General features: G+C 37.2%; 1 protein-coding gene across 1 annotated transcript in view; it reads right to left on the reverse strand.

The window, feature by feature from the left end:
• Nucleotides 1-27,228, reverse strand: part of DDX10 (DEAD-box helicase 10) — a 181,332-nt gene that overhangs the window by 132,682 nt on the left and 21,422 nt on the right. Inside the window, exons 10-12 of the mRNA XM_074157461.1 lie at nt 18,946-19,047; nt 10,970-11,057; nt 3,618-3,706 (exon numbers count right to left, since the gene is read on the reverse strand). Coding sequence (XP_074013562.1) covers nt 3,618-3,706; nt 10,970-11,057; nt 18,946-19,047 — 279 coding nt within the window. The remainder of the gene's footprint in view (nt 1-3,617; nt 3,707-10,969; nt 11,058-18,945; nt 19,048-27,228) is intronic.

Below are 27,228 nucleotides of genomic sequence, written 5' to 3' on the forward strand. Positions count from 1 at the left end.
AACAAAGAGGATTGTCATGGTTGGAATCCAATCATTTTAAAGACTGAACTGTAGCCTTCTTCACAAAAGTAAAAGAAGCCTCCACATTGCAATTGCAGGCCCTGGTGCTCTTGGTACCCGAGCTCAAAGGGCAATACAGAGGAGCACAGACAACAGAGTGTGTTTCTCCAAGTTAGCTGGATTTGCCAACTCTGAGGCACTCTACTGGAACTGCTACTCATGCATATGCAAGTATATTGACCTTTAAGGCCAGTGAAGGTCAATACCAGGCTTAGCTGCACAATCAGAAAAGGTAGCTCAAGATCCTAGAAGAACCAAAGATGATGACTAAGGGGATAATGACCCTGGCCTTTGAGAGAGGAGACTGCAGCTTGTTCAGAGATCTGTATGGCAGGATCAGAAAGCTCAGAAGCTTACAGAAGTACTTCCAGAAAACTCAGAAAGGGATGGCTGGATCTCACAGGTGGTTGAGGGGGAGTTACATGAATGCCCAAACTTTACAGATCACTGGAGGGAATATTAAGGTCCATATGAATAATACCATATGAGGTTGAGATTAACTAGGTAACAGCACAAGAAATAAGAGTCTGGTTACAGGTGCATGAAGACTGGAAACAACTGGGAAAAAGTAAGTAGGAAGAAGCTTTTTAGTTGGGGTCTAGAAAAGGAAGTAAAAGGGCAGCGAGAAGGAGGGCCAAGAACCAGCAAAGGGATAATGAGACATGCAAAGCCTGTGATGAGCGCTGTCTGGGGGATGTGACGGGCAGCCCTGCACTTGCTCACGGCAGGCAGTGCAACTCAACTAATGAAACCCTCTGCCCTGACCGTGCAGTAAGGATCAGGTCTACATCCACAGCCAGGGGGACTGGGCTGAGACTGGGTGCTTTACCTGGGTCAGTGAGAGGACAGTCAGATGTGGACAGATGGATCATGTATCCAGATATCACCCATTTCAGACCTGACAGCACCTGCAGCCACCTACTGCTTTGTAACACTGATCTGTAAGCAAGACTTGCAAAATTAGCTGGGTACTAAGTTGCATGTATCAGACATTTCCCAAACAACTTGGCTTCAACCTTCTTTATTTATTCTCTATGTACCGATACAGGGATAAACAGAAAAAAAATATACTGCATTCCTCCTGGAAGACATGATGAAAATCACAGAGGAAATTACCTTTCTTGACAGCCCCTTAGAGCTGTGACTAACCCATCCATCCAACACGCTCGCCTATTAAGATCTGCCCCTGGAGACAGCTGTATATATGTTAGTATTTAACAAAATAAAGCGCCTGAGATGTAAAATATTTCGAATCCCTTCCTCCCCTTTACCTTGTCTCCTACCCAGAAAGCCAGACTAACTAATTATTTCTTTCCACCCTGTTGTTTGTTTACATTTTCTTATGTTTTCGAAGCTGTCCTTTGCAATGAAAAGACAAGTTTTTCTTTTATGCAAGCACCAAGGTTCTCCTTCACCAAACTTAAAGGCTGCCTATGTTAACACAAGGCCTCTGCAAGCCTTTCTGCAGCAAATTATTCTTGATAGCGATTTGTAATGAGAGGATACTGGAGAGAATACTAATGTACCATAGCTTAAAGGTGATCAATCTCTAGAATATGTATGTGTATAGACATGCACACACACGCTTTTTATTTTACATATATATATTGTTTTCTAGATACATAACAATTTTACATAATACATAAAAAAATCAAAAAGACTACTGCTTTTCTGCAGACTCAATCAACACAGCTTAAGAGAATCTCAGTGCACAGACACATCAGGCAAGGGAGCAATGGAGAAAGCGGGCAACAGCCTGACAGACTGAAACGCAAGCCTGACGGGCATTAAGCAGCCAGTTTTCTCTGCAGGATTTTTAGTGGAGTAGCATCTATCAAGCTAGCAGTAAATCTCCACAGAAAGGCTGAAATATTTTTCGGAGAATACACACAGGAGGTAAAGGGAAGAAAGGATTCTCATCCCAGGTTTTGCCATGAGTTTGTGTGCAGAACGTAAACCAGGGTTGCTTCTGAATGCAGAATTCAAACGTACCAGACTTTGAGGGCCTTTCAGATAAATTAAGTTGACTGATCCACTGTACCAGTGGATGTGCACTGAATTGAAAGCCAAAGGACTGCAGGGTGTATTTAAGTAGACTAACAGTCTGAAGAGTACTTAGAGCAGAATCCCAAAATTATCTACGAGATTTATTCTCATCTTCTGACTTTTTGATTACGCTTCCATATATTTCACAGTCTTGACTAAACCTCTCCTGCTCCCTCCAAAAAACTGTCTGGTTTCCTCCATTTTAATACAGGAATGACTTATTAGTAACTTTGCAAAGCTGGGGTTAGAATTGACTTTGATGAAGGACTAAATCCTGGCACAGAGGCCTGAGAAGAACAGAACTGGACTACTCTGTCTACATCAAGATCAGACGCTAGAAGGTACACCATGCTGAAATACAGAAAGAGGCAGTGGGATTCCGAAAATTCAGCATTACCACCATCTGTCAGTTGTTTTCTTAACACAGTGGTTAAATTTGTGTGGTCATCACTCTTAGTCCTAATGTTCTGCCACTGCCCCTTACATTACTGCAGATCTTACTATGCTGAAAGTTTTAAAGCTGCTGACAAATCACACAGGTAAAGGGGCAGGCAACGTGCATAGTGCAATCTTTCAAGTTTTTACTAGTTCTCCTTTTTAAAAATCTCTCAGTCCATAAAGAAAGCATCCTTTATAATAGGCTTACCTTCCTTAAAGAAAATAATCATGTTAATTGCAGCACAGCACAGGAAGACCAGGTGTTCTACAGTCTAGTAATTTGTCACACTCTAGTTCATTATGCCACATGCTGACAAGTTTGAAGACTTAAGTCTTCTCTGTGTGAAATTCCAGTGACATAAAATTAATTTACCATGCATCTTTGAGCACCTTCCTGCTCCCTTCTGACTATCCTAAATCCCATGAGATTATTCAAAAACTTCATGTCTTAAAACAATCTCAGATGGTTGTCATCTGTAAAGTCAACCTGTCAAAATTAATTTCCCTCCCATACATAATGCAGAATGGTTCACATATATGTACAGAAATTGACACAGTAAGAGATGCTATTCAGTCCAGTGCAGATGTTTCATCTTTATCAAGTGCACTGAATCTTCTGAAAAGTAATTTATGTCCAAGGAGCAATGTCCCAATCACACTCAAAATGAGACTGCAGTGTATCATTTTTAGATCCTCCAATTTCTTTTAAATAATACACTTTACAGGTTGGCATTTAGCTATGAGGCTGAAGGGCAAACCTGAAAAAAAAAAAACCAAACCCAAAACCCTATTGTTCTCTATTCTTTTGCTTCACAAGTTTTGTCCTCTATTGTATATAGCAAATGTACCTTCTGCTGTAGAATTATTTGTCTTTGTACAGATAAATTGCTTTTATACATAATTTCTATTTAGAATGCCTTTGAAAACATGCAAAAGCACAGCATATATGTGAAACTGTACATATAAGACTGCAATTCTGTGTGTTAACTTAGTCAAAACAACTATTTAAAGCTATCATACAGTGTTAAACTTCCCACTATACAGTTTTCACTTTCCAAGTCGATCATACTTACAGGGCATATTCTGCTAGAGGCAATTTGAAAACGTCAAATACTTCCTTATTCTTCATTAAGTAAACTGAACGCAAGTAGGATACAAAACACTGAAAGAAAAAAAAAATTATTTAACAAAAAAAGAAAACATTCAATTACCAACACATGAAACTAACATTATACTGTTCCTCTAAACACAAAATAGAACTTCACTATTAAGCGGTCTATCATCGATTTCAGACTGCAATTCTTTTACCCAATACCCATCAGCCAAAACGTATTCTGTATATCACTACAGAAGTGATGTGACTTCAAGTATTCAAGTATTTCATCAAATGCACATTAATTGGCTGAATTTCCCAATGGTATGTCATGTTATTTTCGCTAGAAAGAAAATATGGCAAATTAGTGAGGAGGAAACATCACTGATTCGATTTTTTTTTTCTCGCAGCTTTTCTGAATCTTGTTATGCTTTTCTGACATCTGAATTATGTGGAAGCAAAAACAGACTGTGTAGTTATCAGTCTGAGGTGTCCTGATAATCTTTGCCACTAACAGAAAGCGATGCAGCTCAACGTAGCTACATTTCACTGTGGCCTAGGATAATTCATATTACCTTGCATTTGCCATCAGCTCATCACATATACGCAGTCAATAAACGCAACTCAGCTGAACAACAAAAATTCACTATACAACATTCAGTAAGACCAGTCCAAGGTTGAAGTTTCAATTCATCACAGACTTTCACCAAGAAAATTGGAAGCCCCGCATAACAGAGTAACTTAATCTTGTGCTGTATTTTCCCTCCATTCTTCCTAAAAGGAAAGATTCTTATTCTTCTCATGTTTCTTTTACATAGTCTATTCCTGCCTATCAGCAGCAGCATAAATACTGGAATACTTTAAGTATCAGAAAGGATCCTTGGATTTCTGTTGTTCGTAACCTGATTTCTAACACATGCCAAAACTCCTATCACGAGGCTTAAAGCAGCAAACACTAGTAACAATAGCAAATTAAGGGTTACACTCAAGCATACTATAATCACACCCTTGTTCTGCTATGTGCAGGCATCTGTCAGAGAAAATTATTACATTAAGACTTCATGTAGAATATAAAATAATTTAAAAAAAAAACAAAACTATTTCTTGTTAATCCAAGATAGAGGAAGAAAATACCCAACAGTTAGAAACATCAATCTCTTATGGGGATTCTTTAAACACATATAAGAGAAAAAAAACATTTCCAGAGGTGAAAAGAAAGATGAGACAGTAAATTAGGCAATGTCATAAAGTCATACTTTTCCCTTGGCAAACTGAAACAACAACCAGTAATTGTAAGATATGTAGAGCTAAGAGATATACTTCTCAAGCTGCCCACCACCTCGTTACAGTAATAAATTTTCATTTGCTTATTTTTCCAAAGGCTAAGTTTTTGGGTAAAGTTTCCTGTCCAGATTATGTCTTTCAATTAACTTTAGCAGTGGAAGGTGCTAGCACAATCCATTCAGCTGCCACCAACAGTGAGGTGTAGAATAAAACACTTGTTTGCTCACATTAAATTATTAATAACTTTAGAAAGATATTTAAATATCCTGGTTTCAGCTGGGATAGAGTTAGTTTTCTTTCTAGTAGCTGCTGTGGTTTGGATTTAGTATGAGATGAATGTCCATAACACATGTTGTTTTGGTTGTTGCTAAGTAATGTTTACATTAATCAAGGACTTTTTCAGCTTCCTATAGAAGCTGAGAGGGAGCACAGACAGGACAAGACGGCCAAAGGAATATTCCATACCATAGACATTATGCTTAGTATATAAGCGGGGGGTTGGCCGGGTAGGCAGGAATTCTGCAATCACTGGATTGGCACTGGATTGGACAGGCTCGGCAATTGATCATCAGGTGGTGAGAGTGACTTGTATTGTATCACTTCATTTTGTATATTCTTTTACCAATAATAATAATAATTTCCTCTTCCATTACTGTTTTATTAAACTGTCTTTATCTCCACCCATGAGCTTTTTTCCTTTTCCCCTCCTTTTCTCCCTCTTGTCCCTACCATACTGGAGGGAGGGAGGGCATGAGGTGGGGGGGGCGAGTGAGCAACTTCCGTGGTCCTAGTTGCTGGCTGGGGTTAAACCACAACACTAGAACCAAACAACTTGAACACTAGAAATTTGTCAGATCTCATTAATTTAATAAGCAATGACAAAAAGAAATGTCAGAGCCGCCTCTTTCACTGGAGTGGAAGACAGAAATAAAGTCACATTAAACAAGAAGTGTCTTTCTTGTGAATCTGAGAGTTGTGACATCTACAGATCTGAAGATCTACTTGAGTCTCTACATGCCACAGGGTAGAAATTTCCTTCTGCCTCTTCCATAGCCTAAAAAGCTATCCACTTATGTTACTAGTATTTCTTTGGTACAGATGGTCTAGAAATTAAGAAATGAAAGATGAAGGGCAGAAAGAACATACCTTTTGAATGTGTACAAAGCCCTACAATACCTAAGAATGAACAACTAAACAAATGCCAGATGTTCTAACTCACATCTATCAGCTGTCAACAGGATTCAGCCCACTAAGACTCAAAATAATTTTTCAAATTTGTCATGGACTGAATGCTGGATGGTATTGCTCAAAGTTCAAAGAAACGGGCAACTAATCAAGATGCTTCAAAGAACATACAAGAGTAATATAGTGATGATTAAAGTCTTCAGCTGATCTCATTCTCTATTATTTTAGACATTGTAAACACTTCCAGCAAAAGATATTCCCTACTCCAAGAAATTACACACAAACTAGAAAAGTTACATACAGCACAGAACAGATGACTTCTTTGATTTTTATTTTATTTCAATACCTTCACTTCAACCACAACCTAATCCTAAAATACTGTCAACCTAAACCTTCAACCTAAAATACTGTTACGTCTCTTGGATTTTATTCAATTCTCCTCAGACTTGGGTCACTGCGCACACACACTGAACAGCTGAAGGAGAAGAAGTTTAGTCAGTCTGAACCTTTTCCTGCTCTTTTATCAATTGCTGTTGTCCACTGCTATTTTTGCTGTTTTGATATCACTTTCAATGTTTTTTTTTTAAATAACTGAACATTACAAAAATATTGTTTGAATTAATTTATACCATTATGGAAAATGTTCCTATTGGGCATCAGAAACATATTACAGTTCTATTACAATAGTTAGCTACAGGCCCCCAAAACCACCTGAGATTCTTGTACAGGTACTAGAAATACATAAGGCATCAAGTACTACAGTCTACTAATTTGCTGTATTTAAATTTTGATTTATTGATGTATTTCTTGGATAATTGTTTTAAACATTAACACACACACACACACACACAATTCAATTTATGTACTGTTTTGACAGAATTCAAAGTAACAGGGCGTGACTGGAATCTGAGGCTGCAACACCCTGCACATCCCTCTGGGTGCAATGAAGAATTTAACGGACAGACACCACTTCAGTGTCCCAGTACCCCCTACGCAGTAACATTCAAACTAGCAAGAAAAACACATTCTTTTTTAAACTGCTTTTCAGAACTGGATGAATTGGCATATTAAATATTAAAATTACAAGAAGTGCCAAAGGCAGCGTCAGTCCATGTGAGGAACTGCAAAGGTTTTAAAGGAGGCACAATCTGATTCACCCTCTCTTTCCACGCAACAGCAGAGGAACCATGTCCTACCAAAAGAACCATGAAGTTTGTTGAAGCAATTAGGAATCAAGAATTTTTTATTTCCCCTCCCCCCTCCCTTTTTTTTTTTTTTAAACAAAGTAAAAGCATCTTGAAGTAAATCAACAAGCTTAGAGGACACAATCACTTAGACCTCATGCCCTCAACACAGTGAACTACACCCTACGTGAACTTCTGTGCACAGCTATGCTGTTTCACTGCTATATGATCCATTCAGGTAGGGAATTTATTTCTTACCAGTGTCAAGTATTTGGCAGCTTGCAACAGAGAGGCTAGACAGCACAACACCCACGCCTTTGAGAAATCCAGCGATCCATATAAGGATCCAAGGTCAGGATTTCATTTGCATTATTCTTACTGTTTTTTTTCACATTGATATGCAAGACTACTGGGGTATATTTGCATAGCATATATCTTAAATCTTATTAAGGAGGGAAACTGCTATGATAAAGCACTTGTCCATACCCAAAGATTTTCAAAAACTGAATGTATATATAGTTTGTCTGCAAGATGACGCTGCACTGCTGCCCATAAACGAAAAATTGCAACAAAAATGGCTTGAAAGGGTAATTAAATGGCAATTAAAAAAATTTCCAAATGAATTTAAGTTTTTATCTGCAACACTGACAGACAGCCCATGTTTGATTTTACTCTTGCACAATTTTTAAACTTTATCATTATTTTCTATTGCCCGATTCAGAATCATCTGCCTCTGCCTTTTAAGAGATCTTAAAAAGCCAAAGCCAGAAACAGAGAGGTTTGTTAGTATTTTCATTCCCAGTGAGATGATGCTGCTTCCTCCCACTCGCGTCCTCCCCCAGCCAGATGCTCTGTCAACTTCTGATACAAATTGGTGTAACTGCAACTTCCTGTGCCAGCTGCAGAGGTTCGTAATATGTCACCAGGACATCTGGCCTGTACAACGTCTGGATGAAGCTTACGCTTACATTCCACAAGCTACAAGTAATACTTTGTGCACTACAAAAGCCTGGGATACCTAAACACCAAAAATAGTTTTAAAAGTAGTCCCTTGACTTCCTAAGGCACTTTGATTTAAGACTCTTTATTTAGGAAAGTAAGAATGACAGTCATCTGACCCAGTGTCTCTCCTGCAGGCGTCCAAGCCCAGTCACATCACACAGGCTACCCTCGCAGTGCAAAGAAACCACCATTCATCCATCCCAAAGGGATTTTGAGGTATCTATGTCAGGATGCATCCTAGAAGAGCCTATTCCTCTCTATCAGCTATAAATGAAAGCTCAGCCAGAGTAGCTCATGTAGGCCATCTAAAGTTAGGTGAGATGAACATCACTTTCAGAGTTTTAAATATGGGAACTTACCTCTTTCCACATGTGAGTTCAGCAGAAAGGCTGCAACTCTTAGTCTAGCTTTAAGCATTCATGATCTCCTTTTCATTTTACCCTATCACTCAGATTTACCAGAATATCTTCAGGTGTCATCGATTCCCATGCTAGCTCAGGCAAATAAAAAAAAGTTATTTACACTAACCCAGAATTTCTGCAATCTTTTCCTTGGGTAGAACTTGTGTTTCTCAGCCTTTGGCATTTATGGATTTCTGATCATTTGGCCTCGGTAGTGCTCTTTAAATTCAACCTATATGTATTTTAAGAAAAAAGTGACCTAAATGATTTTCTTATGTTTCTTCTAATCATCTTGTCTCCCCGCATTTAAATTTGAACTCCTGATTTTGCATAGTTTGGAAGGCACTTGGTACAACTATCATAGGCTCGTGATATCCACACTGTTTGAAAACAAACAAGGAAGCAAACCAACTTCAGAAAACCAACCCATTCCAGCACTTCAGTAACACAAGAAGTAAGGCTCTATCTCAAAGAGTTCACAGCCTAAAGATATTAAAAAACTAGGGACGGGTCAGTAAATATGTCTAGTGATGGCACAAAGCAGCAGCATGATGCCCAGAAATGGTTCACAGGCCATCTGCCATGGAAAGTGCCTTTCATAACTAGTTCATTCTAGTCCAGGAATCTACCTAGTTATTTTAAGTTTTCCCAACTTTCCCCAAACCTGCTGAAACCTTGGTGAAATTCACATATTGTTCACGGTGTCTCCCAATATTAATCAGAGCAGCAAAAAAATCCAATTCATAGTCCCATTCACACACTTCTCCATTTTACCTAGAAGAGCTATGCTAAGCTATTTCACTTCTCATTGAAAACCAAATGAAAGTTAAAATGCTTTATTCAGTGCATTGGATCTTACCACTGAGAAAGGGCAAACTGTCATATATATATATATATATATATATATATATATATATATTCAGGAGATACAACAATAAAAACTGATTAAGGAAGTGGGCACATGAGGCCTACATGGTTTCATATTTCTAACTTTTTAAGCCAAGGAATGAGATCTGATACTTTTCAGTAACTTTTTTTTTAATTATTATTATCTCAAAATGTTCTGTATCAGGTCCCCAAGAAAAGTCCTCTGGAAGAGCTATCAGTTTACCTAGCCCCTTCAATCAAAAGGGTTACTGAACTGAAAAATGGTACACAGTCCTATTCTCCATCGTGCTATCAAGGATGCATGATGAAAAAAAGATGTATTTTTACTGATTTAACAGCTTTATGCTTTACAGAATCACAGAAAGGAACCTCCAGAGATCGTCTAGTCCAGGCCCCTGCTCAAAGCAAGGTCAGGTAGAACAGGCTGCTCAGGAACACACCAGTTTTTAATATCCAACAACGGAGCCTCTCCGTGCAACCTGTTCTAGTGTTCAAACACCCTCACAATAAAAGATGTTTCTTGGGTTTAAATGAAGTTTTTTTGTATATAAATTTGTGCCCATTGCTTCCTCTCCTGCCACTGGACACCACTCAGAATGGCTCCATCTAATTTATACTTCTCTCCTAATACAGGAGGTACACCACGTGCTCAGTCATCTTTGTGGCTCTTCATTGGTCTTGTCTCCAGTATGTCCATGTCTGTCTTGTACTTGAAGCCCAGAATCAAGCTTTCTGTTCCAGATGTGTCTCACAAGGGCTTAGTAGAGGGGAAGGGAAGTATGACCCCCCTTGACCTGCCAACAACACTCTGCCTAGAGCTGCCCAGAATGCATTTGGCCTTCTTTGCTGCAAAGGCGCATTGTTGGCTCATGCTGAACCTGTTGTCCACTAGGACAACCTGTTGCCCCAGGATTTTTTCTGCAAAGTTGCTTTCCAGCCATTTGGTCCCAGCCTGTACTGATGTATGGGGTTACTCCTCCCCAGGTTCAGAACTCAAACAAAACAGTAAAAACCCTCAAACAGCTGAGAAGCAGCGACTACTAAATCAAAAATTATTTGCGTACCTGAGACTCTAAAACAAATATGTTCCCACCTATGCCTTAATTTTGGCACAACTGCAAGAGGTCAGGTGGCTCTTCAGGGATTAGGGCCATAAACACATGTTGAGCCTGTGTCAACTCACACAGGCTCTAAGAGGCACACTTGCCATCAACTGCTAATACATGATTGTTGTTCCTACTGATGCCATGTTTTAAAGTTTAAAAATCAGAATAATTTAGCAGTTCCAAACACTACTGCTAGGGCACCTATGAGCAGGTCAGTTATTCCAGCAGCAGTTCTATTTGACTAGCTTGCCTCAAAAAAATATAGTGCAGCAGATGACTTACCCTTTGAGCTTTGTCTTTTAACTCCTGATCTTGAGCTAAGAAAGCTTGCAACCTCTTTTGGATGTCTGTAAGTTTTTCAGGATTAATTCTAATTAAAAAATAAAAAAGAAGAAAGTTAGCTTTAACTACTAGAACATGCAAAAATAAGCACCTATTAAGTTCTCAGGAGTATCTTCACATCTTTTGCATTGCTTTCATATGCATAAAGCTATTACCACTCTGAACAAGCTTAGAACGGAACCATTTTAAGGATGAAGCATACACTCCTCAAATGAATGATACAGAAAAAATGGAAGCTCAGACTTTTTATCCAGAAACATCTTCCAGTGAAGATGGTGAAATTTCTTTCAAAGCAAAGTCAAAATCAGCAGTAAAGAACTTCTTGAATTTATAAAAATGCTGAGGAAAAAATATAAAAGCAGCATAATGCATTATAGTACTTCTTTATACTGAGATAGCAGTCTTCACAAGGAAATTCTCAGCATTTTTGAAAGCTTAAATAAGACCCATTGCCCTGGGAATACTGAAATTCAAGTACTTCTTTCTTACAGCCAGAAGAGCAAAAATAAAGGACATTGAGATTAAACAGATTTAAGAGCTCTTCAAGATATTGACCAGGTGAATAAAGAACAGTGACTGTATTATAGAAAATGCCATTGAACCAAGTAAGAAGGTACGCAAGTCCTCTCCCAGACTCTGAATTTTTAAACTTATTCCAACGATACCTACACTATTCCAGGTTTATTTGCCCAGATCTTTTCTTATCGTCTTCTGGTTTGGATCTGCTAGTGCCACCAAGTGTATCATACAACCTACCAAACATGGCAGGGGGGTAGCCCTCAAGTAGAGGTCAAGAGATACACAACTACCACATTTCTTAATCTGGTTCTTGCTGCTGTGTGCCATTTCATCCCATACCATACAACAAAACATAGCCTTTGCTGAAGGAAGTCAAGAAAAAAAAAAGTCAAAATCATGCTTCTTCACATAGCATTAAGCCAGTCTAGAAAACATGAGACTGATTAAAAAACATTTTATAGTCATTTTTTATACCATAAGCCACTATGGTCATCAATTATTCTTACTAATTGTGAAAGCAGCAATTAAGCAAGGGGTTAGACAGTATTACCGAAGAATACTTTAATTTATAAAGACATCAAGCTTTATTCCCTCACCACTTCAATTTCTTATCTGTCAGATACAGCCAGTGGAAGGCTGTAGCACGCACAAAAGCTATTTAGCTACAGTTTTAGTGAAAGATCAAAAAGCTGAGTTCCAGTTTCAAGCCAGCAAATAATTTACTCTGAAAGTGCAAAGACTTAAGAGAGAAAAGAAGCAGCATGAAAAATTCAGTGGGACACAAACTGACCAACAAGTCTTTGAAATGCAATGCAGGATGGAATGTATATAATATACCAAAGATAGAATAAATAAATAGAAAGAAGGCTCTTCTAGATTTTATTCTATAAAAGAACATTGAGAAGGTGACAATGAAAATACTTATGATCCTAAATAAGGTAAATTGGTAGAAGAGCAAAATAAAAGCAGTGGTTTGCTTCATACCGAATTGCGGTAGAAGGTACAAACACAAAGTATACTACCTCACTGCAGAGGAAAAATAGGAGGAAGAGTAAAAAGGCTGGCTAGATGAAATCAACATGTTTACAATGACCTGAAACTCAAGAAGAAAGCTTAAAGTAGTACTGAAGACACTTATAAAAACAGCACAAATACACTGGGATAAAGCAAGAAATACGAGCACAAAATGAGATGCAAAAAGCAGAGAAGGGATAGCACGAATAACAACAGAAAAAAAAATTTAACCTGAACACCAGTAGTAAGACAGCCCAGAGAAGCGTTGGATTGCTGTTAAGTTATGGGAAAGCTACTAAGGTATGACCTCGAGGCACTTAAATTAGCCAATGTCTTTTTTCCCTTGTCTTCACTCAAAGTGGCAGCTGCAATCAGACAGCGAACAACAGCTACAGCACAGTCCAAGCTCAGAATTGCAAATAACAGGTACTTCAATAAGTCACCTGGGTCAAAAGAAATTTGCTCCATAGCAACTAGAGAGAAAGTCAGACCACTTTGAGTCATAGTTGTACCTATTCTTGAGAACTCATCTCAGATAGATAAAAATCTACGGGACAGAGCAGGTAAACACAGTGCTCATCTTCAAAGGGGGAAATAAAAAACAAAACAGTTAATTAACTTTTTTCTTGATACCTAAAAACCAATTTGTAAGCACCTAAAGAAAATAAGTAAACACACAATGGCCAGCATATCTTAGTCACAAACAAACTTTAACTCATCAGTTTGGTTATCCTTCATAGCAGCATTAGCAGGCTTCAAGAATAGGAAAGAAACAGCAGATGTCACCTTTGGTGTCAGCAAAGCATCTGGCAGCCACAGAGTCTCATAAGCTAGGGAAACATAGTCTACGAAAAACGTTTAAGCAAATGCAAAACAGGCCTTGGAGCTGCACTTAAAGAGTAGTTGGGACTGTCAACTACTTACTGCTGTCACCATCAAACTCAAAATGCATGCCGAGTTCCAACTCTCACCTGGGCCCACTATTACTCGTTATTTTCTATGACTTGATTATTGTAGGAATATGATTCATTATGTAGAGGAGACAGTACACCACTGGGGCTCCAAGCACAATGGGCAATAATCTTAGACAAGAAGTAACAACATTTTGTTGACTCCACATGAATTTTAGTTTGAGTAATATAGTTGAAATTTGCAAGAAAAGGGTTTGAAAAGGGCAGAAAACACAAGATACTTTCCAGTTAAATGCATGGCAAGATAACGTGGTGTAAATCTACGCAATGACAACCAAGAATATGGTGCCCTGAGCACATTTTGAGGTTATGCATTTGTTAATGAATGAGTAAATTTGCAACACTGCATATTAAAAAAGGAGTCATAATACTAGATTCTCTCCTCTCCAACACTATCATGACAACCGCCCACTGTTGTCTTCGTCTCATGCTGGGATTCCAAAAATAAGAAAGCTAGTCATTGTTAAATTGGATTTTGGTTTTAATGAGTTTGCATGGGTGTTGTTTTTTTTTTCCTTTCTGAACAATAAAACTCCTTACGATAATTATATACATGTGACTATTTGGAGAGACAAACATAAAAACTAAACACTGAAATGAATTATTGCAATTTATAAGGTTGCCTAAACAGCTAAGAACCAGTGAGCTAGAACCAACTATGCTAAGACTGGAAGGGGATTTTATGACATTGTCCGTCATTTTAACTAGGCCGTTTCTTTCTTTTCTTACTCTGTGAGTACAAATCTTGCATTTAAGGAGCAGTATAAATTTTTGAAACTGTTGTTTTGCCTAGCAGTTGCATAAATGGCTGCACTTGACTATGCCATGATATAAATATGAACCGAGCTTGCTTGACCTTATGAACCGATCTGACAGCATTCTCCAAATTGCCTGGCAGAAGCGCACTCTGCTTTCCTCTCATTCCCCCTGATTTTAACACCAGGATACAAGCGCTGTTTAACTACATATTCTCTCTTCCCCTTCCTCTCCAAAGCAGAATTTAAACAAAACAGCTCAACAACCACCACAAAGATGATGCTGCCACGATCTACCACAAGAGTTTCCATATTCCAGCCAGCTTCAAAGCAGCAGCAGGTTTTGCTCAGTGCTCTCAGCCTGGTTACACTGGACAACCTGGAAGGCTGGAGAGAGGAAGAAGAGCTGAGACCTAAGGAAGGCTGCTCAGAGATCACACCAGCAGACCATGTACAGGTGCATAACCACACTGGTTAGGGACACCAATGACTGTCCAACAGTAATGATGGTGATTGGGATGCAGCAAGTTTTAATTTATAATAAAAAATAAATTTTATTGTGATGTGGAACACATCCAAGTACTCTGCACTGCCAGAAAAAAAAGGAATTTTGTTGTTGTTACTGCTGTTTTCCTCAAGACCGCATCTTTGACACAATATTAAAGAAAACAATATTACATCACAGGTATCTACATACTTGCAGTTCCTTTAGTAAAATTTTCTAGACACAAGATTTCTTACCATAACCCCTAGGAAGCCGCTCTTATCTTCTTACTCAAGAAAATTAGATACGATGAAGTAGTCTCAAGGTATTATTTCAAATAATTGCAGTTTACAGCTTGTATCTAAAACTTTGAAATTATAAACTCGTTATAAATATGTACATAATACTTTCAGAGTAGCTTTTTGCCATATTTAATTGCTCTAAAATACAATGTTTCCTGTTGCATATTTCGCATTTTCTCTTGCTGTGTTTGAACAATGAAAAAGCGATGTATTGTTAAATGCACTGCACTGTAAATTGGCAGCTCATGCCGATTAGAAAGGTATGGTATACTAACAGGTTCTACAGGTAGCCTGGAGTTAAAATTGGAAACTAAGAAAACAGCCAAAATCCTAGTCTTTTGAAAAGGTATTCAGGAAAAGAAAAAAATTGTTCTCCTCTCTCTTTTCAAATTATGGAACTGCTTTAAAACCTCTGTCTAAATGAAATAAAGAAATGTTAAGAGCTGTTTGTAAGAAAATACAAATCAAGGAAAGTAAAAGAAAACTGGTTCCTGCAATCCCTGTGCAAGATAACACGTTAACAAGAACAGCAAAACAAACACTTTAATTGACAGTGATGTTTTAGAAACAAAAAGCTTTCAGAATGAATTTCAGAAGTTTGAAGAATTAAGTTCTGTTGGCAGCAAACAATGCTCATTACCTTCTAACTCACAAGTTAAATCAATTCTTGAGAATCTATAATTAGGTGAATGTGCACAAACAACACCAGAAGACTTCAAGAGAAGACATGTAACATGATCCATGAGTTGAAGGAACTTCAACAATTCATCAACTGACAAAACACACCAGGGTTGTATTAATTGGGAAACTGTCTAGAAGTAAACAATCTAAGAAAATTTGTAGTTTTTAGGATGAATCTGGTTTGCAATCCACAAGAAATTACAAGAATATTTTTTTAAGGATTTTAGTTAGCATCTTAGAAGTACGATGCTAAACCATTTAAGCCTTAACAACACTGGGTAGACAATTCTTGGTAAAAAGCATTGCCCTTCATTTCAGTGTTACAAATTCTACAGTAAGTTTTACAGATTGAAAAACTGGAACTTGGGGCAGGCTGTTAAAATATACTGTTAATCAAAAGCACTGATTTTGCTTATAATGATTCCAGTTAAGAATGTTACTTAAATGTATTTATTATACATATATTCTAATGGCTTGGTAAAAGAATGCATTTTTGGGGTGGTGTCAAAAAAAAAAAAAGAAAAAAGAAAGCAGAGAGCTTTCCATTGATGTGACACCAAATTAGCAAGAATTTGTGTTAAGAGAAGCAGCCATGTATGTCTCTCCAGAGACACATCTAACTTGGATTATAAATAGAAGATGCATTTATTTGGGGGGAAATGAAATATTTGCCTTCTTAAAATTGAATTGTTATTCTGGTACAAAAATACCAGTTTGGATTTGCATGAATAAATACAAAGGGGGTTTGCATGAATAAATACTAAAGGGGCTTTTTCACCATGTTCCTTGATAAGCTATTCAAACAATTAAACGCATTACTCAAGAAGTTAAAAGCTTAGCTGTCAAAGAAAGGTGAAATATTTGTAATATGCATGAGATCAGACATTTACTTAGTGAATATCAGAGTAAAATAAATTATTTATATAACTATAATTTTAAGAAGGAAAAATATAAAGTTTGGAAAGAGAGAAGAATTGTTTAGGCTGTGGTGGTTATACAACAGGTCCTTTTAAAGCACTGTGATGCTTAAAGGAAAAGAAAATATCAGACTTGAATTCAGTTTCCTTACTGATATTGTTCACATTCAGTTAGGGTTTTTTTTTTTGTTTGCTTGTTTGTTGTTGTGGTGGTGTAGGTTTTTTTTTAAACAGCAACATCAAAAGAAAACTTTAAGTACAGTTACACTTTTGGTAGTTGTTTGACTCCACTCTAGTTCTTATTTTCACTGTTTTAGCAAAAGTTGTCTTATGTTTGAAGTTCATGCCTATTCTACACAAAATTGATACCTATGTTTGACCAGGAAAAGTGTCTTTACTTCAGTGGCCGCTGTGTACTGAGTTTGTTACACAGAAGCAGCATTCACAAGTGCAGTTCACAAGTGCCTCTGAAATGGCATATCCCGTACATCAAAAATACTTTTAAAAAAAATTTAAATTAAACCTTAAATCTGGAAAGTGCTACATGCAAGTTTCTGTTCTCTGCAGAAATGACTTGTGCCCAGGTGTGGCACATCAGGACTGATGACATCCAACCATGGTATCAAAACTGGCAATCCTCAGGAAATCAAACAATAATCAGCTTTGTGAAGCTGAACACCAGAGCACTCACAAAAGAATAAGACTCAGTAGGAACTGACAGTATTTTGTGATTGTCGTTCCAAGTTTTTGCTTCTTTCCCCTTCACTATAGCTAGTTACATAAGCCTTCCTTTTCATTGGTGAAAGCAAAATAAGAAGTTTGTTACAAGTCACCATCATATCAAATTGCAATTGATCAAGCTATTCTGACTTACTTTAACGCATCCCATTATTGAATTTACAATAGAAAAAGCTAATAAAGTGAGAAAGATTCTAATTTAGTAGATTTTAATGATGACAAATCCCAAGGTATGTGTTCACTTTATTCCTTAACTCAAGTTTTGACATAAAAGTATAGGAAAAGTGTAACAAAAAGCAGATAACAGTATAAGTAGTGGTTATTTCTTAGAATTCAAAGAATAAAGTATATTTAATTTTGAGCAGACCTGAAGGTTTAAGCAACAAGGTAATAATAACCACTTAAAGTTTCACTGTACTTTGATTTCTCCTCAAAAACAATTATTCCACAAACACTTCCTGCATACAGTTAATTATCTTCTTTGCTTAGATATCCATATCTTCACATTCAAACCACAGCTTTTCAAAGTACGAGAGTCCTAGCCTTGCTCATACTCACTTGTACAGAAACTTAACTTTCTACCTGGTCACCTTTCTGCGGGTTTCTTCTAGCTCCACTCTATGATTTTTGCCATGCTGTAACCTCAACTATGTAAGCATTCAAAATTGAGTCAGGGTCATACCACATTTTCTGGCTTGCTTTTTTTACAGTTAGGGTTTTTGTCTTTCCTACGTGTCCATTACTCTGCATTTAATAGACATTGGAAATATAAGTGCTTTTTTATTTTTACACGGTATCATTATATGCTTCTGCAACTCTTTCAAAGTTATTTCTCTTTTGTAAAGATAGCATAGACCTCTACAGGTCTCCATCAGAATACTCCCTCTATGTAAAATGACCATTTAACCACATCTCTTACTTCCTGTCCTTCAACTGACTGACTCAGAAAGATCATGACAAATTGGAGAAAGAGTCTAGAACTAAAAAGACAGGTAAGAGAAACAAGAACGATAAAAGGCATAAAAACATACACAGACAGATTAAAGAAATTGTAATTGTTTAATCTGCAAAAGAAAAGAAGAGAAAAAAAGCACAATAACGTTCACTCACATAAAAAGTAGCTGCAAAGAGGAAGAGAATAGATAATTTTCCATATATTCTTGGCACAGGACAAAAGAAATATTTCACTTAAATTACTTACAAGGCTTATCAGACACTTGAAGAAAAAACCCTAATGGCAGGAAGTGTTAACTATAGATGAGATCACTTTGGGAAATTGTGAAAATATTCATTGGCAAGTTAGACAAGCATCTGATAAGAAAGATGCTGATCCTGCCTTTGGGAAACGAGATGGAACAGGTAACCTTCTCAAGGTCTTTTCCTTCTACAACACTATCAAAATCAAATTATCTCCCTTGTTTGTCCAGCTCCAGGCAATTCAAGCACTTTACTCCATCAGGATTGTCATAGACTCATCACACATTATTCCTGTAGAACAGAGGCTGAATAACAAAGACAAACCATTAGTCACTTACTTGATTTCACTGACAGGTACTTTCTTCTGTGCCAGCTGTTCCACCATGCCTTTTTCTTCTGAAGGAAGCAATACTAACAAAGCTTCACCACCTTCTTTGTATCTGATCAGGGTAAAAAAGAAAAACACAAAGGAGAGACCTCAAGCAAACACGCAAAAAATACAAGTTTTTGTTGATGTTTTCAATAACCAACTAGAATTCACATTTGCTTCCTCATAAGCAGCCCAAAGAGCAGACAAAACCACTCACTTTACAAAGGCAAACCAGTTAAGTGACTTGCCAATACCTCTACTTGAGCTGATTTCAAAACTACACTTAGAGCACTAAACATCTGGGACTAAGGCACAGATTCAGATCAGAAGATCTTTTAATCCCTAGATTAGAAATATTTCTGTAGTAATCAAATGACACGTGATCAAAGCTTACAATATTAGAAGATCTACCATTCATCCTTTACCAACAGGCAAGTATTAACATCGGGTAACATCTGATTCTCCTTTGCACATCCAAGTCTAGGAAAGGAAAAGTGCCTTGATCCCAAACAACTCCTACTTGCATGATCAATAAAGGCTACTTTTCTAACAGGTCACACAGGCATCACTGAAAGAAAAGCATAAAAATAGGAGTTCTTTCATGTATAGAAGTAGTTTTTAGGTGCAAAAGAAAAAATACAATCAGACTGATCCCGTAAGAACACATCTAGTATTCACTCTTCAATGTACTTAGCAGCTCTATCAAATGTAGCTGACTTGGTAATTACTCAAGATACATGGTTGGCAAAGAAAAAAATTCTTCTGTTTTATTCTTAAAGCTTCTTCATGTTCACTTTCTTTTTGTGTAACAAAATGTCAGTTCCTACTTTCAGCAAATTTAGCTACTTGAGGACATTCATGGAGAAAAAAAATACCCAACAGCATTAGGAAACAAACAAGACAAAGAATTTAAGTCCTACTGATGAAGTAGTGCCTTGGTTTAACCCCAGCCTGCAACCGGAACCACACAGCCACTTGCTCACACACCCCTATCTTTACCCCCCCCCAGAAGAGGGGAAAGAGGAAGAGAGGGGAAAAAAGGACAGGAAAGGGAGAAAAAAAAAAAAAAAAAAAAAAAACTTGGTGGGTTGAAATAAAGACAGTCTAATAGAAACAATAACAAAAAAGGATTAATAGCAATAATAATAATGACAGGAGTCACTCTCACCGCCAGGTGAATTGCCTCCAGAGCAGTGATCCTGGATTCCCGCCTCTCCCCAGCTAACCCCCATTTATATACTGAGCGTTAATGTCTATGGTATAGAATGTTTTATTGGCCATTCCATTGTTGTGTCTGTGTTTCTATGGGAAGCTGAAATAAGTCCTTGAATAGTGTAAACATCACTCAGCAACATCTAAAAACAATAGGTATCATTGACATTCCTTTCACAGCAATCACTAGAAAGATAATTCTTTCCCAGCTGAAACCAGGCGGACTTGTAATAATGAGTTAGCTGTTAATCTGCATTATCTAAATCCATATCTATTGTAACATGTACATTATTTCTTCATCTACATTTACAAATAGTTCTTAAGAGTACACGTTGATAGGAAAACATTGCAGAGAGTTCTCCATTATATAAAAAACACAAATCAAACTAAACTTCAGAAATATGCCAAAATTGGACAGAATCCAACTTACAGTGAACTGATGACAGCAACGTGTGGGACAAAGCAAAATATGAGAGTGGTATGTTACTATGTAGAGCAGCTCAACTGCCAAGAGCTACTCACAAGGAAGCCCCTAAGCAGCAGCAGATTGTAAGCCTATACAAAAACTGCTGTCACTACAAGTATTCCATTTATTTGAAACAGAAAACACTCATTGTATTATTTTTCAAGTGTCATTTTATATCAAATTATTTACTACCCTAAGAGGCCTTTGGTTTGGTTCCTATTCCAGTCATATTTGTCTTTTTTTCCTATGCTGGTAAAACTTTTCATCGATCTTAAGCATTTCTGTGTTCTTTAAGGAAAGTTAACGGTTTCCTCAATCTTTATTCCACTCAGTCTCTTGCCATTCCATAAATCTTCAGCTTCTGTTACTCCATCTTACGTTCTCCTGTCGAGTCTTTACTCCAATTGCATTCGCCCTTCTCCACCAAGAGAACCATCAAGGAAAGGATATTATACAAAAGGTATAAATCGTCAGCAGAAGGGTGGGAGACGTTATGAGCTTGTCTTTGGGTCAGAGACCCCAGAGAACAAGACTATGCCAGAGTAGGTCACGTATCTTCCAATAAAAGCTCAGCAATGACAGAAGAATAAACACAGTTCAGTCTTCGTGGATAGAAAAGGGGACATAACAGAGTCAAGACTCCTTGGCTTAAGGAGCTTTTAAGCTGGAAGCCAGAGAGCGCAGAAGCATATTCTCAGGCAAACCAAACAAGAATCATAGCATTAACTGATAAAAATCATTTCAGACTGAATATAGGGAGCCGACATTTCTCTGAGTATAAACAGTTATCACTTGGCAAAAACAGTACTGCAGAACTGTTTGAAAACTATAAACACTATCTGTCACAGCACAGTAAGCAATGCAAGCAGCAACAAAATCTGCAGTTAAAACAAGTCTGACAGCTTTTATTACAGCTCTTTGCTTTCATTTGATGAATTTGAAAAATCACAACAAAATGCTCTCAGATGCCTTTTTTTTTTTTCCTTCCCCAATGCTATATACATGATGGGCTTGGGGACTGACAGTTCAAGATAATTTTAAAATGTTTAATAAATGTTTTCAGCATGAGATTTTAACCCTTACGTTCCAGATTTTTTGAAATTTGACACAAAAACCAAATTGATACAAGGGGAGAGTCTCTGTCACACAGGAACACTATGTAAATTTACTGTTTTTATATGGTTTGGTGAGAGAACCAAAAGAAATTATAAGACATTTGGGTTTTGTCCCAAAAAATACTACTTTAGGGTTGTGGGTGAGGGAGAGATACTGTACAAAAACCATGCTAACTTGATTTTAATCCATTAAATTAGCAGACCTCAAGTGTTCTTAATGCAGAAATATCAACTTGTAGAATGTATCTGTAAAAGAGTTGGAAAGCAACCCATATGGTTGGCTTAAGGCAATTTATTATCTTTAACAGCGTAGGAGGACGTAAGTTACTGCTGGCCAAACATCCCATGAATGTTTGGGTTCTTTATACAATAATGTTGGGAATGACTACATTATCTAGACCAAGCGCACCTTGTAAGAAAGCTCTATATATTTTAACCCACCCAAATTCCAGATAATACTTCCACAAATTGGGTGCATGTCAGACACTGCGACTGCCTGAACAAGCAAGGAAATCCTGGAAAGCCACTGAACCTTAGAAGACTGCATTTTATGGCAAAAATTGATGATCACAGTTCCAAGGCAGCTAGCTATTCGTCAAAAGAACCTGAGCTCTCAGAGCACTGTTGGAAAGGAGGATGAAAATATTCCCTTTTATCTACCCAAGGTTTGTATCAGACAGGAAGACAGAGATAATACTGCTGCCAATACCAGTCTCACCAATTTCACACACAGAATAACAGGAATAAAGGAAAGGACTCAGAAAAGAGCTATGAGAATGATCACATAAAAATAGACAAAGAAGAGACAGAGGTTTCCAAACATCTATACTTTCTCATCTATTGGCAACTACTGAGAAGAAAAAATTTAAAAAGCAACATTAAAAATACTTCTCAGAGCTGATGCCTTCAGAAATGCAGAGAGACTGGAAGACATCTGGGAACTGTTGATGCCTCCATACCTATTTTGGAAACATTCACTCTTTGAAATGCCAATATTTTAAACACACTTGAAGTTAAGGAGGAACAGTCTTTGCCCATTTTTATATTGTAAATGTGATTTAATTAATTAAAGACAGACATTTTAATATTAATCAGAGCTAAACATGCAAATGAAATCATTACAGAATTGAGAAAGCTGAAAACCAAACAATCTTAAGTAGCATCTGGGAAGAATTGTATCTGTTCAGTGTCCCCAATGGGTGTTTAGTTAAAGAAAGCAAAACGCAAGCCTATAAAAAAAAAAAAAAAGTTTTGAGTTTTGCTTAGGCAGAGTATTATCTTATTTCTCAAAAAAGAAAAGAACAACTTAGCAATGTGCTAGTACGAAAATTATGATCTTAAATATAACTGCAAGAAGAGAGGTTGCAGTGGAAAACTTAAGCTTTTAAAAGTGTTTTCTCTGTGTCTTTTATAGTAAAAGCCTCTGTATTGGCAAACTTATGACAGCACAAGCTACTAAAAACTGGCATAAACAATAAAGAAAAGAATAATTAAATTTTCTGCTCAAAATTTGTTTCCATTACAATGCCTAAAACATAGTAGAAAAGAACATCCCTCAGCCTCCTAAGGGAATAAAAGTTCTCCGCTAAAGCCAACAAAAGAACATTTTTGTATTTATTTTCAGCAGACAGATAAAACCTTTAACTTACATAGACAACAAAGCAGCAAAGAGTCAACCTCAGCTACCAAAATTCTTCAGCAGGAGGACTACTTCTGCAGATAAGAAGACATTAGGAGTTCTCCCCATTCTTGCTGACTGTAGACTTCAAGTTGTCCATCATCACCAAAACCAAACACCTGTCCTAAAAAGGCTAATTCACTCTGGTGATTTATTCATTAAGTATGCACCTCAACTGTGCTGGAGAAAAGTAAATGAAAAACCTCAAAGTAATCAAACTTTCTTGGACTGTGTGGTAATTGATGATATTACTTATCTTGTCATCTCCTCAAGGTGATCAAGAAACCACAGCAGGGACTCATCTTTGCATAGCAATCTTAACAGTCTCTTAGGATACCAGATATAATTCATTCCAGTTCTATGGAAAATTGCATCTTACTTGCAGGAAATCTTTGGAAAAAAAAAACCCACATACTTCTAGTTCATATCTGTCTTATTTTCTAGAGTCTGTTTTCTTAAATGCTTACCAAAAAAGCAAGTAACTTCTCTGCAATTCAATGTTGACTTACAAGCAAGGAAACTGTGACAAATCATCATTACCAGTATAAAGCCAAGGGTAGGAATGATATATTTACACTGACTGCAGATGAGAATCAAGGGCAAGCACCAAAGGCAGGATGAGAAGGAAATGGGATAAGTTATTTCGGACAATATGGTACTGGCTAATGAGAAGTAGAGAAAAATGGTTTAAAATGTCAAGAGCACCATTTCCGTAGCAAAGAAACACAAAGACTTGCCAGATAGTTTCATTTCATACCAAAAAATAAATAAAATAGAGAAGCTAAAATCAAGAGGATAGTTCATTCACCATGACAGAATCTATCTTAAACATCTGCTAAAAATCAGGCTGAGCTGACAGCTGGTATCAAGCATGAAGAAACTAATAGCATGGTGACAATTCAGTGAGAACAGGATGAGAAAAAATGCTTTTGGTGCAGGCCAAGCAGACATTCAATTTCTGCAAATCTTAACCTATCTTAACCTACCCTTGATCAGATCCGGCCAAAGGCTGCAAATACCCCTTGCCAATACTATTACAGCACACGATACTACCATTCTCACAAAGGCAATAAATGAAAATGCACCATGGTTACGAATCAATTTCACCTTGCCATGCAGCCAGAGTTGAGCTTGTTCTAACTACAGAGTCATTTTACATCCCTGCCACGACCATCATAACATATAGTTCAGTCAAATGCACCGTACTTTAATTGTCAGTGACATACAAGTTCACGGTGACACCAGAATAAAATAGGAATGGGAACCATCTGATTGATGGTCATCAGGCACTAGTGTAGTGCTGTAGGGCAGACATCCAGTAGGAAAAAAAAATGATGGGAAGGCAATGGAAAGAGAACTGTAAGGATAGCCTGCATGGATACACAGACCTTACAGGAAATGTTATACAGGTTGTCTTGAACAGATGTATTGCAACATGTTTCCTTAACATTTGTATTTCATAAGATGTAAGTTGATGCCAAATTCAAGAGAGTTAAAGCAGTATTTCTGCTTTGTTTGGCAAGAAAAAAATAATCTATTTTAAAAACTGGCAAAGGAGAAAATGGAGATGAGGAGATAATTGTAAAATTTGGGGGAGGAGGGCTATGGATATAAAGATACTTGCATTACAGCTTCCTGAATTGAAATATTTCCCATTACAGAAAACTCAATATAAAGGAGGTGATAATGTTTTTGAAGATATTTACAACAGACATGAACATGCAAGGAACCATAAGTATATAACTTTTATACTTTGTAGGCCACACATCCACCACCATACTCAAAAAATGTGTTTTGTGGGATTTTTTTTTAATCTGTAACCTAAATGGGACTTTACCAAGTTGACTTGATTAAAGATCTAATTTTAGCCTAACTGGGCTACGATGGACAGTATCAACATATGCTGTCATCTCATCTGTCAAAAGACATAGAAGGAAGTAAAGTATCACTGCAAAAATTTGTGTGCTTAAATCAAAGCCTATTCCTAAAAAGTTTGGCATTCCACGCCAACAAGCCACCTTCAGATACATTAGTATTGCAGAAATGTTGCACAGTAGATCCCTTCAGAGAAAGGGAATCAGGCAAGAAGGAGCCAAATCAACTTCTTAAACTGTCTGTCTCTCACCCAGATCAAATTTGCTAGAGACTTACCAGAAGTAAGCAAAAGACTGTTTTACTGAAAACGTTAAGGTCAGTAAGTTAAACATTTGGAATAGCATCAAAGCCAAGCCCACTCATTTTGCCTTGTTTTACATGTGCAGAACGATACACTCTAATTACACATTTTCACTCTTCTTCCACTGGACCCTTTGTTCATCATACATGGTTGCCAAACTCTTAATACAAAACTATTTAATAGTTCCTTCCACTATGAAGCCAAATTATTCACCATGTAAGCTGATCATTTACTCATTGCGTACCATTCACACCCTTCTTGGAACATAATTATTCTGGGTCACTTGATTTTGCAACAATAATGTTCTTCAAAACTTTGCATACAATTTTAGCTTCCATAAAGAATCCAGAACAAGAAAATTTCATCACATTATTTTGCTGACAAGCAAAATTTCAAAAGCAGCACAGATCCCTGCTTCTAGAGCTACGATTTACCCCTTTAAAGACTGAAATATGCCAGTGAAATTATGCAGGTATTTGTTAACATACACACTATTGCAATTGAGCCTTGAGGATGAGGGGAAAAAAAAACCTGGCCCAGTATAGTCCATATGATTCTATGATGCATCTGTTGTAAGAAGTACTTGACAAATACTTGAAAATCTATTATTTCTAGCATTAATTTATGTTTTATTTTGAAATTCTTTTCAATTCCTTGATAAAATAGCTACGGTAGTGAAGGAAAAAGCATTTCATTGATGCAGATGTTTGTGTTGCACTCTTTTTATGTAAAGGAACAATATAAGACATCTACAAAAAATATATCCAAACCATATGAAAATGGACAATTTTATTCTGAGAAGACCTATTTCAATCTGATATGCATACTAATAAATCTGTTCACCCACACAGTATCCTTCAACAAAGAGAAACTAATATCCATATCTACCCCTAAGGCATTCCACAGAAATACAATAATTCAGAGTTTTGTTTTAAAATTCAAATATTAAATCTGATTATATAAGCTACCACTTTTAAACATATTTCTTAAACAAAGTAACAGCTTTAGGTCTTTCATATTGGGCTCAATTCAGACAATTATACTACCTTCCAGGCCTCTGACATGATAAGGACTGGTGAAATCTAAGCTTCAAACCAAGAAAACAATATTTCTCCAAGCCCAGGAGTAAGAAGAGTTTTATCTACTGTTTATCATACCTTCTACACTGCTGAGTTTCTTCCCTAATGTGGCAATTTGTTATTCTGTGTTTTCAAGTGATAAATGAGCACAGAAAACAAATGCATGAATATCGGATTTCTATCCCATCTACATGATCCATAGCCTCTTTTTGTATAGATATTTTTCTTTAAAACAACAAATCTTTAACAAGAGATCTGTGTGCACAGCTAACTGAAACTGTGCTGTGTGATCTACAGCAAGTCCTACTAAAGCAGCCCAACAAGAACCACAACAGAGCAGCAAGGCTGCTCGCTGCTCACCGCTGAGCAAACACTGCAGACAGCCCGAGTTCACTGCTGGCTCCCTGACTCAGCCAGGGAGAAGGACTCTTTCCCGTGGGCTGTGAACAGTCCAGCATCACACGGAGCATTGAAAACAAACAAAAAGCGAACAGGCCTCACGTGGTTTTGCTTTAGTTCACTTCT

The sequence above is a fragment of the Numenius arquata genome, chromosome 1, assembly GCF_964106895.1.
Source record: "Numenius arquata chromosome 1, bNumArq3.hap1.1, whole genome shotgun sequence".
NCBI lineage: Eukaryota > Metazoa > Chordata > Aves > Charadriiformes > Scolopacidae > Numenius > Numenius arquata.